Here is an 11,660-nt window from a genome sequence, read left to right as displayed (position 1 = left end):
AGATCTATGAAAACAAGCGCCATCAAAAGGTTCCATTGGCCGATGCGGATGTGAGTTACCTGGAAGTTGCATTCGCACCGAACCCGCAGACCCCTCAGGTTTACCGTGGTTGAGGCGATTGAGTTTAGGCTACGGCGACGTCTGTTTATATACGCCATTCCGACGAGGTCCGCTACCATCGAAGGCGCGAGAACTTCAATCTCAAAGTGAACGATACATGATAATACGGCAAACAATCTCACTACCGCAGAAGCGTTCTCGGCCTAGTTTGATCCATGTCGTCCCTTACCACGGCAAGGTCAGGGCTCGCGATGAATTCAACCGATGTAGCGAGGTCTTCCTCGAGTCGACGAGGCCGGTGGTAACTCTTCGTCGATGGTTACAGCCAATAACAGTCTATAAGAAGAACAAGGCAGGTTATGAACTTGGACTCTCTATAGTATAGACCAGTGCATCCTTCTTTGTACCAGCCAGCAGGGCTTGCAAAGCCTGGGATAAATTGCACGACTGGCTTGCTAGTTACACTTCGGATTTCTTTCAACTGCCCCCGCTTGAGCTCCTGGATTCTTGCCTCTAATTGTGATTCTCTTGGCGTGAGCCTCTCTGTTACAATCGCTAAAGTACATACACGGTCCATACCCAAGGACAACAAAGCCGCAAGTAGCACTTCTCTGCACGCTTACTCCTCGGCTTGAGTACTATGTATTATGAATACGTCAAGAAGAACGAGTAGTCAGGATAGAACCGTTTCCCCTAGCAGGAGGAGGAGGAAGCAGTCGTGCAGTATTTAACCTGGCGGTCATTTCGTAAGCAAGTAGCTCTTCACCATCATCATATCGAGCAGCGCAACCCATGTGCATCGTGCGGAGGCGTGTGGCGTACTTGCATCACATTAGTGGTCGTCACCATATGGATATATATACATATCGACTAATGGCACGAAGTCACTTGCCCCTCTCTGTATACGGTCTCTTAGCGTTCAGACACGATCAATTCCAAGCCGAGGATAGGATATACCTTCCTCATAGAGGGTTTTGCCGTCGTGTGACGGGAGACTTCTGCCTTGATCTCCGGGCCAACCTGCCATACAGCTGTAGATAAACCCCGACCCCTCGTGAAGATCGACCCGCGAAGTCCTCCCATCTAGATATGAAATTGCTTTCCTGGCCTCTTGAGATGGGAAAGAAATCCAGCACCCAACGGCACGTCTACCAAGGCACATTTGCATCAATATCAGGCATGCTCCTCCGGATGACGGCCCCGAAGATGCCATGATCCCGCGTCTTCCCTGGTTTCCTATCTGTCGTGGGCCCACCACAGAGATCCTTCTTCACGTCAACATCAGGGGATGCAAACTTGCCTCCCGAAATGAATGTGGCCCACCTTGTCTGTTTGCAATGGATTTCCCGGGATTCTTGTTGAGGGCGAGGCTCTGAGAGTCTGAGATGGAAGTCACAGTCCCTGGAGGGGTTACTCATCCGCCAGCCTCGAGCTCTTAGAGAGCTCCCCGAGAGTCCATTCTGATGGGGCAAGGTGCATATCGCTTGGAAAATACACCTCGGCCCAAGTAATTAATATTTCTTAAACCGTATGTCCGAGGGCACCCAAGAGCCGTCTAATATCTTGTCTTGCTGCGGTGATGAGATGTATCAAAAGTCCATCCTCAGTCGTCTGCAACCAAAACCAAACAATATCTCAGTCTTCAGTTGAAATTTCCACACACATACAGTGTTTCCTGCTCTTTTTCTTCGTTCCGTACGAAAGGTATCTAGCTAGCAATTACCATGAAGAAGCAACCGCACTATATCCCATCTCACCCCCAATCCAATATTGTGCATCTCGAACGCTCCCAACCAAACACCAGCACAAGCAACAAAGTGCTCTTCTTCTTTTGTATCCCAGTCTCCTCCATAGGCAGGTAACACAGTCAATCAACACACAATCCCCAAGAGTTCTTTTCCAGCCGCAGGGCGAAAGTCCGCCTCACCACTAGCGCGTTTGGAATTAACCAAAAGCCGCACTCTTGATTTTCCGAAATCTCTTCTTCTTTCTAGTCTTTATTTTTATTCTCCAACGCCGTGGTGATGAGACATTAGGAACGGGCCGCTGTTATTGCATTTCCCACACCGAAGCTGGACATCATTTTCACTCTGATCCCTCACCTTTCACCTTGCGTGCTTAAACGTACCAAAACCTACATTTACCTAGTGACCAACTCGACGACGCCAGGCGTATAAACCCACGTGAAGGTATATTGCACAAAGTTCGAATCCCAGGGTCCAGGCAATACACTCACGCCAAAGCAACGACAGCGACATATGTATGTACTATCAGGGACCCTTCCCATCACCCGATACTTCCGTCACCGGGACCCAAATGATGCACGATACGCGAAAGCCATGGTTCTATAATCTGCATAGTCCTCTTCAAATGTAACACCTGAAAGCGGCCTGCAAGAAGGGTACATACCGAAATTGTGCGCGATACTGTGTGACCTCATCGTACTACCAAAAAAAAAAAACCCACCATCCACTCGGCATCGTACATTACTGCTCTCTCTCTCTGTCCCGTGATGATGGCTTACCTGCAGGATTTGAAGAGGGGGTACATGGGGACTTGAACACAACATGTGGACGGGCGTGCCTGCCTGCTTACCGATGTTTGCCAGGGGTCTTTTTTACTAAATCAGGTCCTCATCGTCTGGCAAAACAGGAACGCGTGGTTTGCAGTAGCGGGAACGCTACGCATGGCCTCCGTAGCAAACCGTCCAGATCTACTCAGACAACACCTTAGATAATTGCAGGGTCAACTTTGCTAGACCCTGACGCTCCGGCTCGCGAAGCCCGAGCCAAAGATTGGCGCGACGGACCATGGCTGGCCCTGGTCACCATGTAGAGTTGGCAAAGGCCATATGACGCTACCAAGCCTCATTCGCAAAACCCCCCCACCAGGGTAGGGTATAGGTAGGTTTTCCAACTTGTCAAACATCCATGGACACACACAATTCCTACGTGGGAAGAAGGTTCCAGACCCTGGTTTCCAACAGCGTGTACACATCTGCATGGTGATTCTATAAAGTCGAAGAAGGGTGGCAGGGTGGTAGTTAGGTATGATGAATCGTGGTAATGGAGGGGGAGTCAGCGATAAGCGACGTCACGGTGCAGTGTCCCCACGCAGCCCAACCCAAACACACGTTTCTGCCATACTGCCAAACTGCCAAACTGCCACACGGCAGAGCGCAGAAGCATGGCCAGGGTTCATCAACTACTGTCGATCGCCGGGAAGAAAAGTGTTGCACTACTCCCAAAAGTAACATCCCGCCATGTCCAAGTTCGACAAGATGCCATTCTGCACTGCAGTCCGGCTCTGGACGCCGTGATACAGTTACACTGTGGCACACATGTACATGTGGCGTCGGGTAACAAGGTTGGTCTCTTCTGTACCCAGACTTGGGGAGGATTCAACGTAGGGCGGAATGAGACTAGTCGAAGCAGCAGAAGCAATCTAGAATTGCGAGTAGTCAAGCAGGAAAAAGCGTGAGGAGGTTGGAAGCGAGGAGTCAGTGGATCCTTTGCCGCGTAGTGGGAGGCTGGTCGAAACGTAATGTCTCTATCTTGTCTCTCGCGTAGTAATTCATTGAGGCGAATTACATCCAAGATACAAACTGTGCGACGGCAGTCATGGATGCGGTTGTTAATGGAGTTGATCCAATCTTTGCATTGCATAAAATAAAATAAAAACCTAAAAAACCTGACTGAATCGTTAGCTTAAGCTTGTTTCCTCCTGTACTCGAAGGAGCAGGTTTGAAGACAACATTCAATCCATCAAAATATGTCCAGTGACGTCGGAAAAGGTTGGTGGTTGGGCTGTTGGATGCAGTAGGTGGGGGGGTGTTGCAGGGATGATGATGTCATGTCGCCGTTTTTGCTTTTCCCTCTCCCGAATGAGGTGGAGACTGCAACACCGGCGTGCCGGGCACGGTGCACCGCCGGGACCAGCAGCGTCGGGCGGGGGGGAAGAAGGGGAGAATGCGGAGGCGGAGACGGCGATGCGGAGAAGCAATCGAGGAGAACCCCTACTGCTTGCCTCCGATCGGCATCGAATTAATTTGATAGAGGCCGTTTCAAACTAATCGAGACGGAGCTCCCTTGGAACTTTCCATCGTGCCATCGCTGAACAGTGCATGATCCATGTCTGAGTCGTGGACGGCCGGTGCCATTCGGGTCTTTGCGACGAGTGTAACCCCCCAGCGTTGGATTTATTACGGTTGAACATGTTTCGATCCGTTTCAGATCGAGACGGAGGGTCTCGCAACGCCGTAGTGCTGGCCCGTGTGTGAGACGATATATGTTCCGTTCAAGGCATGACGAAATAAGCGTCTATCTTGCTACGGTTATTAAAGCGTGAATCGTGCTTGTTCGCTGCATCGCTGCCACCTAGAGGCATCTCAAACGCTCATGGTGCTGCGTTTCTGCAAGTTAGGGCTGATCGTCATCGAGGTAAAGCGTTGCATTGTGCCATACAATATCAGCAACGTCTGACTAACAATGGGATACTTGGGCAGACAGTGCAGGAAACGCCGCAAGGCTACACGTAGGATCTGAAAGAATGGAAGCTGCGCAGTCGCATGTCAGCACTGCATGAGCGTCAGCACCATAAGCTCGTCAATCGGCTACCCGAATAAGCTCACAGTATAAGCCACAGGAGAGCTGCAGATTGACCTCCTATCGTCGAGGAGAGGCACCATGAGCGCATTGCCTATTGCCCACTGATGGGAGCCCTCACGGCGTCCCCTAGGGCCAATAGCTCACCAACATTTGGCTTGTGCAGCTGACTCAGGACCGTGGGTGGACGATGCTCTTCAATGTTGACATGCGCATACTCGGATGATCCCAATAGTTCATGGCGGTGAGATGCGTTTGATGGCCCCAGGATCTTCTCAGGAAGCGTAGACCTGGCCGCCATTCCATCCAGATTGGTGTCGACGAGATGAGAGTCCTGAAGGTTAGGACATGGTTCAAATCCTGCACAGTAAATTAGGCTGACTGCGCCACTGCTGGGCAACTAGCCGTAGGCAGATAGATTTGATCTTTTGTCCACCTGAGAATATCGTATTCTGATGGCCCTGAATAATTTGCTCAGGTGCGCCAAAGTCTGGCTAAACCCTGAAGACTTGAGCGACCGATGAGTCGCAAGCGCCTCGAAAGGATTGCAGTCGAATCCGAAGCCTCAAAGTGTCAGAGTAAAGACGGCGTGCATAGCCTCAACATCGGACTGCTGACATCCTCTCTTGGGCTTTGTCAGACCCCCGGCAAACACATGGCCCGTCCAAAGTCAGCATCCGAAAGAAGAGACGAAGTTGGAATCTTATCGATCCGCAAGCGAGTGGTATTTTGTTTTGTTCCCCTGCGCGTTGGCTGCAACATCAGCTCTGCTGCGCCTTTCCAGCCGCAGACATCGGACAACCATCTCAAGTTGGTTGAGTCGGCGCGGACCCGGCCCCACATCGCCGGGAGATGCGCACCGAGCTATTCGCGACTCAGTCCGGTAGCCTGCTTTGGATGTCCCCCGCATATACCCATCCCACGCAGCTGGTAATAGTGGCGTACGGCTCATAGACATGCCGCACTATTCCATCATCAGTCAGCAATGCTCTGCAGACCTTGGCGTTGAAACAAAACCCTGTTTGCATATCATGTAGCGAGTGGGAATTTCGTGATACAAGCCCGTAGCGCTCGCTTAGTACCATCCAATAGGTACGACGGCTCGGCCAGCGGCAAGAGAGATGAGACGGCTCGCCACGTAAGGCTGGCTCGAAGATAGTGCATGATACCGCATCTGTTATCAACGGAGAGCGGCAACATGGGATGGGGTTGCCGCGTCCCGAGAAGATCTTTGTTTCTGCCAGGAGCCATGCGTTGCGGGACGTGTATCATTCTCCGGATCCCGCGACGATCATACAGAGCCCAGCGCGACGTACGAGCGCCAGAGGGAGCGAGAGCTGGCAGATGCGACCCGAGGAATTTGACAGCATAGATAGCCATGTGTTTCGGATCAAGGCCTCCAGGAAGGGATACCACATGGACAAGATGCCTCCTGGCGCGCGTCGGCTGGTGAAGGCTGATCCGCTGATCTTCGAGTGGGCACTGTACTCCGTCCGTACGAGTTGAATAGTATTGGTTTGGCCGCATATCAACGGCCATGACTGTGAACTTCAAAATATCGCCCGCTGGCGCACTTGGCCAAGAAGAAAGAAAGCCTTTGTTGAGAACGGGCCGCTGGAGTGTCTAAGACATTCCACAGAAGCCACTTTTCGATTCCCCGAGACCTTTCTAGAAGCTGGAGGCGACTGACTCTCGACGCAGTCAACCTTCCCCATCTTTCTTTCGCCATTCCTTCGCCAACAGCAGGGAAGCGAAAAAAGAAAAGAAAAAAAAAATTTGTGAAGAGGGCCGTGATACAATTTTAGAAAGTTGGGCCGGCTAGCACCTTGCCATATGTGGGCTAGCATCATCTCGCATAGAGGTTGGCGTGCTTGTCGTTTTGTGGCTGGAATTCTGAGGCTGCTGCGATGCTGACCGCTGAGTGGCCCGTTGAAAAACGTTGACTTTGTTCAGGCGCCAGGCGGTGATCCGTGATGTCCAGTGGAAATGCGACTGTGGGGATGGGAGGCCAAGAAGGTGTGGTTAACTCGGCCGCGATATGTCCACCAGAGCCACTTCTAGTGGGTGCGCTAGAACTGGGAGAGGTGGGCTAGTCCCATTGTGAGGGAGTGAGAGACTGAGGATGCGACCTGGCGAGCCTGTTCGGCGGGTACGGAGTATCGTCGTGGGTATTCGTACGCGAGAGACAGTCGGTCTGAAAGCCCCGGCGGACCCTTTTACTGTGTAAGGGTGTTGGAAGGAATGGAAGGAAGAGAATGTTCGGCAGCAAGGGACAGACAGTCAAGGGACCGAGGAAGCGAGCCCGCCAGCCCGCAAAACCACCGGGTTCAGGCTCGGAGGTGGTCCGTTGCTGATGAGCCAGGCAGACAAGCCGGGCGTGATGGGTGATGAAGAGAAGAGGGCGGAGGTAGGGACACGGCGTCGAATATGCATCCATCGTGTTGGAATTCATCGCATCTTTCGAGGCCCCCACTGAGGATGCCCTGGTCAAATTACCGTCTGCCGGCATCAGTCTGGTCTTGGGCTGGCAGCCGACAGCACATGGGCCGATGAATGGGCCAAAATGCGCCGCGCCGTAACTGTGCGAGAGAGAAAAGGACCCTCTTCTCATTCCGAATCTTGATTGCTGATGGCCCGTCGCCGCCAAGCACCAGCGATGAGCCTTGCACTTCGTATCACGTCGCATAAGGTACGAATAGCGATATCAGGCGCATGGCGATTTTGGGTCCTATTGCTGCCGTACCTTGTCGACAGCTCTCCGTACACTGTGTACGTTGCTTCCGGCCAGAGACGGACGCGGTACGGCCCTGTATCTCCACGGATGCGGGTACGGGAGCATGACCCCGATCGTCGTCCGGAAATCGTTGAGCATTGCCAGTCGCCAGAGACACTCTGCGCTTGCAGTCGTCCCGAAACGAATCGCCATGCGGTTGCAGGGCTTTGCTTTGGCATAATGAAGCACTTGCGCCGTCAGGAGCGTTTGGGTCAGGGCCCTTGCAAAAACGCTGATAAGTTTGTCTCGTCCCCGATGGCTTGGGTTTGTGCGTTGCCGCACTCCCAAGCTTTAACTGACAGCTCTCGTCCAGTGACAGGCCGTGAAGCTCACAGACCCAACCGGGTGAGCGAATGACCGTCTTCCAGTCTCGACAATGTCTGTCGCAGCACATCAGACGAACGGCAGGGGGTTTGCCCGTTCCCGGGGCCGTGACTGGCCCAAAGAGCTCGAGAAGCAACCCCTCGTTGCTGGAATCCGGCAAGCTGGCGACGAAACACAGAAGAATAGCGTCAGCCCTTGCCCTTGAACTCACTGGCGCGCCTCAGGTTTGAGATCGTTCCTGAGACGGGCAAGGCGGCTGCAGGGCGCGAAGAAACATCTCTTCTCTCGCGTGCACTGGCTGCAAGGGCGAGCCTTGTACTTTTTGAGGAAACATTTATCGCATGACGCTGCACACTTGACATGCTGGCGCACACAATCCCATCATTGACATTCTCCTCAGCGGCAGACCCCTCAGCGGCAGAGAGGGAAAGGCGAGGCGGTTGGGGCGAACTGAGTTGCTTGCGATGGCCAGGCGGCGGAGGAGACGAGACAAAATGTCGGTCTGGGATTCGTGAGGCAAAGAGGGGAAAAAAAATTAAATTTATTCCGCATCTGGCGTCTTAGGGATACGGCGGAGAAAAGAACTGGAACCGTTGTTCACGATGTGATTCGTGCATCCCGTAGGGAATCTGCCGAACCAACGTGGTGTCACTTTGACGATGCAACGCTCTGTGCCTCGCATCTGTCCAGTGAGATGTTGGCACTCTCTTCGCTTCCTGTGAGACAAGCCGGGGGGGTTTTCCTTTTCTTTTTGCTCTTGAAGTCTTCCCTTTTCCAGCACTTGCATCGCAGTCGCGCGGCACGGTGCAGCAGGTACCAGTCCAGATCGTGGGCCAGAGTATCGAATGTCCACGGCGACCTTTAGAGGGCGAAGCACACATATGCTGCGTGCCATCAGAGTTCCACACCATTGAAGCATCTTGGCTTCCGGGCGCCATTCCCGGAAGAGATCGGCCGGGCCATTGCGAAATCGCACTTGCGGCCCTCCACCTGACCCCTTCATGTTAACAGACAGATTGCATCTTGATTGCGTCCGATACGGTATCTCGTTGTCGTCGTCGGCCTCATTTTAAAGTAAATGGATTCTCCCCCAGAAAAGCTCGGTCTGTCTGCAGAACATGGCCCTGGAGGCTGGGCAGGCCAGGCCCAAGGGTGTTGGTCCGTTTGGACCACGGGTTCGTGATGCTTCTTTTTTTTTTCTTTTTTCTGGCACACTCGCGTACATGCAGATATGTGCGGTATCATGGGTTGCCAAGGGCGGAGGGGGGTTGCCTCGTCCAGGCCTGCACATCGAAGATGGCCCGTCCTTGGTACCCTGCCGTGCCCTGCACAGCCTGTAGCCGGAGAGCGAGGAGCCAAGACATGTTCCGCCGTGAGCCCGAAACATTGGAAATTGTTTCTCCCTTTTCTCGGGATCGAATTGACTTGCTCCCTTTCAGTTCCAGTGGCGGGAGCGAGAGCATCCGTCGGGTCGCATGAGAAAAATCTAGGAGGACGTTTTCATGCGGGCGGGAAGAGGGTCCCTAACGCAGACGGGACTGGACGAGCAGCATTTGGCTCCGACGGCCGTTTCTGGTGGTCCGACAGAAGGCGGTTGCCGACGGCCCCTAAGACGGCGAAGGGGCGTCGGGCCCAATCAGCCATCTGAAGGCCCCTACGGTCTACCAAAAGATGGAAGATGCCTCCAATCACGAAGACGGTCGAGGTGGACGTAGACGCAGACGTAGACGCAGACGCAGACGCTTGCGTTCTTGTCGTTGCCCTTGGGCTGAGGAACGCTTTTCCTTGGCCGTCGAGTGACCCCAAGATGTCGTCCCTTTGGACAGCGAAGTCGACCCCTGCCACCGCCTCGTCTGGTGGTGTGGAGTTTGCTGCTGTGGTCGTGGGTGTGACCAACCCCCCGGTCGACTGCGAGAGCGACAACTTGACAAGAGATGTGGGGTGTTTTGGCGCTGGGAAACGTCGACAAGCAGGGAAAAAACGAACGAGGCTCATGACGGATGACGAAGAGTGCAGTACTTCGTCGGCAACATGCCTCGCCGCGGCTGTTACAAGTCATGATGGTGATGTCTACCAGAGTGCCAGTCAAATTGTGGAGGGCACAGTAAGATGCCGGCTACCAGATGTGATGAAAGGTGAGCGGCGTCGGCCCGGTGGTTGAAGGAGGTTGAGCAGATGACAGCATGGGCTGAAGTGCCGGCGATTCGACTGGACAAAGTTTCCGCACACTCGTTCCTCCCTCCAATCCACAGCGACGAGACTATCATGAGGGCCATAACCGTGGCCGTGGGTAGGGCGGCTTGGTCGGTTTCGTCTCTCGTCAGTCTCGGTGACCCCTCGCATCGGCAGACTCGCCTTTCTACTCGAGTGCTAAGAAAACGCCATGCCTCATGGAGGTGATAGCCTAATGGAGACATGTGAAGGGGTGATGGCAAAGCCGCGACGCCCGTCTGGACGAGTTGCAATGTGCGGTGCGGTACGAAGCATCAGAGATGGTATTCGGTCGTCAATAGCACCCTTTACATGAAACGACACACTTTAGAGGCAATCCTCGCAGCAGCGCGTGGTCGGGATGGTATAGTGCTGCAAGTAGAAAATGCGGTTGTGAAGCAGAGTGGCAGAGATGGCCAAGGCTGGACAGCGCGGTCCTGACCTGAAGGGCGAATTAGCGTGTGGGGCCGTAGATTGTGCAGTCAATGATGAAGGGGCACGGCGTAGGAGATGTGCCAGGTATGGCCCGTATGGGTAGCGTCTGTGATGCAAAGTGTGGTGGTGTGTGTGTGTGTGTGTGCTTGGTGCTGGTGCTGGTTGCTGGTGTGTGGTGTTTGGCGTAAGGAGGAGTGGTGTAGGGGGTACGAAGCATTTCGTGGATGGGCGTGGGAGGGAGAGGCTAGAGTAGAGGGCAGGCGTCTATCCGTAGGAGGTCCTCCGTAACCCGTTAGTCGTTACTTCGTACTCCGTCCCTCATGCCACCATCATCGTGTGGTGGGAGATAGAGAGAGAGAGCATGGCCGTGATTGTACGCTCGATGTAAGGTTTGGTGCGGACACCCCATGGACAGGTTGAGAGATTGACGGAGAGCTAGGTAATTAGGGTGAGCAGTACGGATATCTGTGTGTACATGACAGACTCACAGCCATTGATTGAGCCACATCGCAAACGAGGTGACTGAGCGCTCTAGTTGATGATGTTCGGGAGTGGTGGATTGCACAGAGGAAATGCCTTAGGTAAGATGCGAGATGGTAAGGTGTCGATGGCTCGAGTCTTTGACGGGAGAACAGGTACGTACCTCATCCTGCAGAGTGGATACCTACTGAACAGGCACCTGGCGAGGTAGGGTAGGTACTCCGTACCTTAGGTTGAAGGAGGAGCGACAGGGACTAGCGGGGACTTGACCTCCCAGCCCCTGCCTCGCTTTCTCTCGCTGGCGCTGCTGCCACAAAAGCCCCCCGGTACATTGTACTGTGCCAACTAAAATCCTCGACACTGCGTCCCCGTACCCAAGTGGACCCCGTTCAGGATGAGGACCTGACCGGGATCGGGACTAGGGGGGCAGGCCAGGATCAGGGCATGGGACTTGGTGGACATGGACTTGGGTGCAAGTGCAAAGTGCAGGAGCATCTTGGTGTCTGTCCGGCTCTGTCTCTTGCAGTGCCATCTGTGCTCTCTCTCTGTCTCTCTCAATCTTGACTTCTCTCTCTCCACGGAGTGTCGACCTGTCGAATCCCACACCCCTCCCCCCCTGGTTACCTATTTGGAGCCCCCGAGCCCCCCCCCCATCCAGAGGTTACTTTGTACTTCGTACCCCCCGTCCCTTTATGTGAGTCCACCCGAACAGAACATATCCCATCCCGTCCCCAACCCGTCCAAGTGTGCTGTGTGCCTAACCGACCCGGCCA

General features: G+C 53.9%; 2 protein-coding genes across 2 annotated transcripts; both read right to left on the bottom strand.

Moving 5' to 3' along the window:
• Nucleotides 1-5,645: 5,645 nt before the first annotated feature.
• On the bottom strand, nt 5,646-6,437 carry BDP81DRAFT_2344 (uncharacterized protein). The gene has a single exon (XM_060582843.1). It carries the CDS (start codon nt 6,201-6,203, stop codon nt 5,694-5,696), a length of 510 nt encoding a protein of 169 aa, XP_060451362.1. The 5' UTR covers nt 6,204-6,437; the 3' UTR covers nt 5,646-5,693.
• Nucleotides 6,438-8,225: 1,788 nt separating this feature from the next.
• BDP81DRAFT_2338 (uncharacterized protein) lies at nt 8,226-8,853 on the bottom strand. The gene has a single exon (XM_060582841.1). The coding sequence runs from the start codon at nt 8,762-8,764 to the stop codon at nt 8,303-8,305; it is 462 nt and encodes a 153-aa protein (XP_060451361.1). The 5' UTR covers nt 8,765-8,853; the 3' UTR covers nt 8,226-8,302.
• Between the last annotated feature and the right edge of the window lie 2,807 nt (nt 8,854-11,660).

The sequence above is a fragment of the Colletotrichum phormii genome, assembly GCF_030913505.1.
Source record: "Colletotrichum phormii strain CBS 102054 chromosome Unknown BDP81scaffold_1, whole genome shotgun sequence".
Lineage (NCBI taxonomy): Eukaryota > Fungi > Ascomycota > Sordariomycetes > Glomerellales > Glomerellaceae > Colletotrichum > Colletotrichum phormii.
Note: the sequence above shows the minus strand (reverse complement) of the source record. Positions and strands in the feature narration are given on the sequence as shown.

Bases quoted from the DNA above. Each gene is read 5' to 3' on its own strand.
- BDP81DRAFT_2344 (XM_060582843.1), bottom strand. From the start codon at position 6,203: ATGGCCGTTGATATGCGGCCAAACCAATACTATTCAACTCGTACGGAC.
- BDP81DRAFT_2338 (XM_060582841.1), bottom strand. From the start codon at position 8,764: ATGAAGGGGTCAGGTGGAGGGCCGCAAGTGCGATTTCGCAATGGCCCG.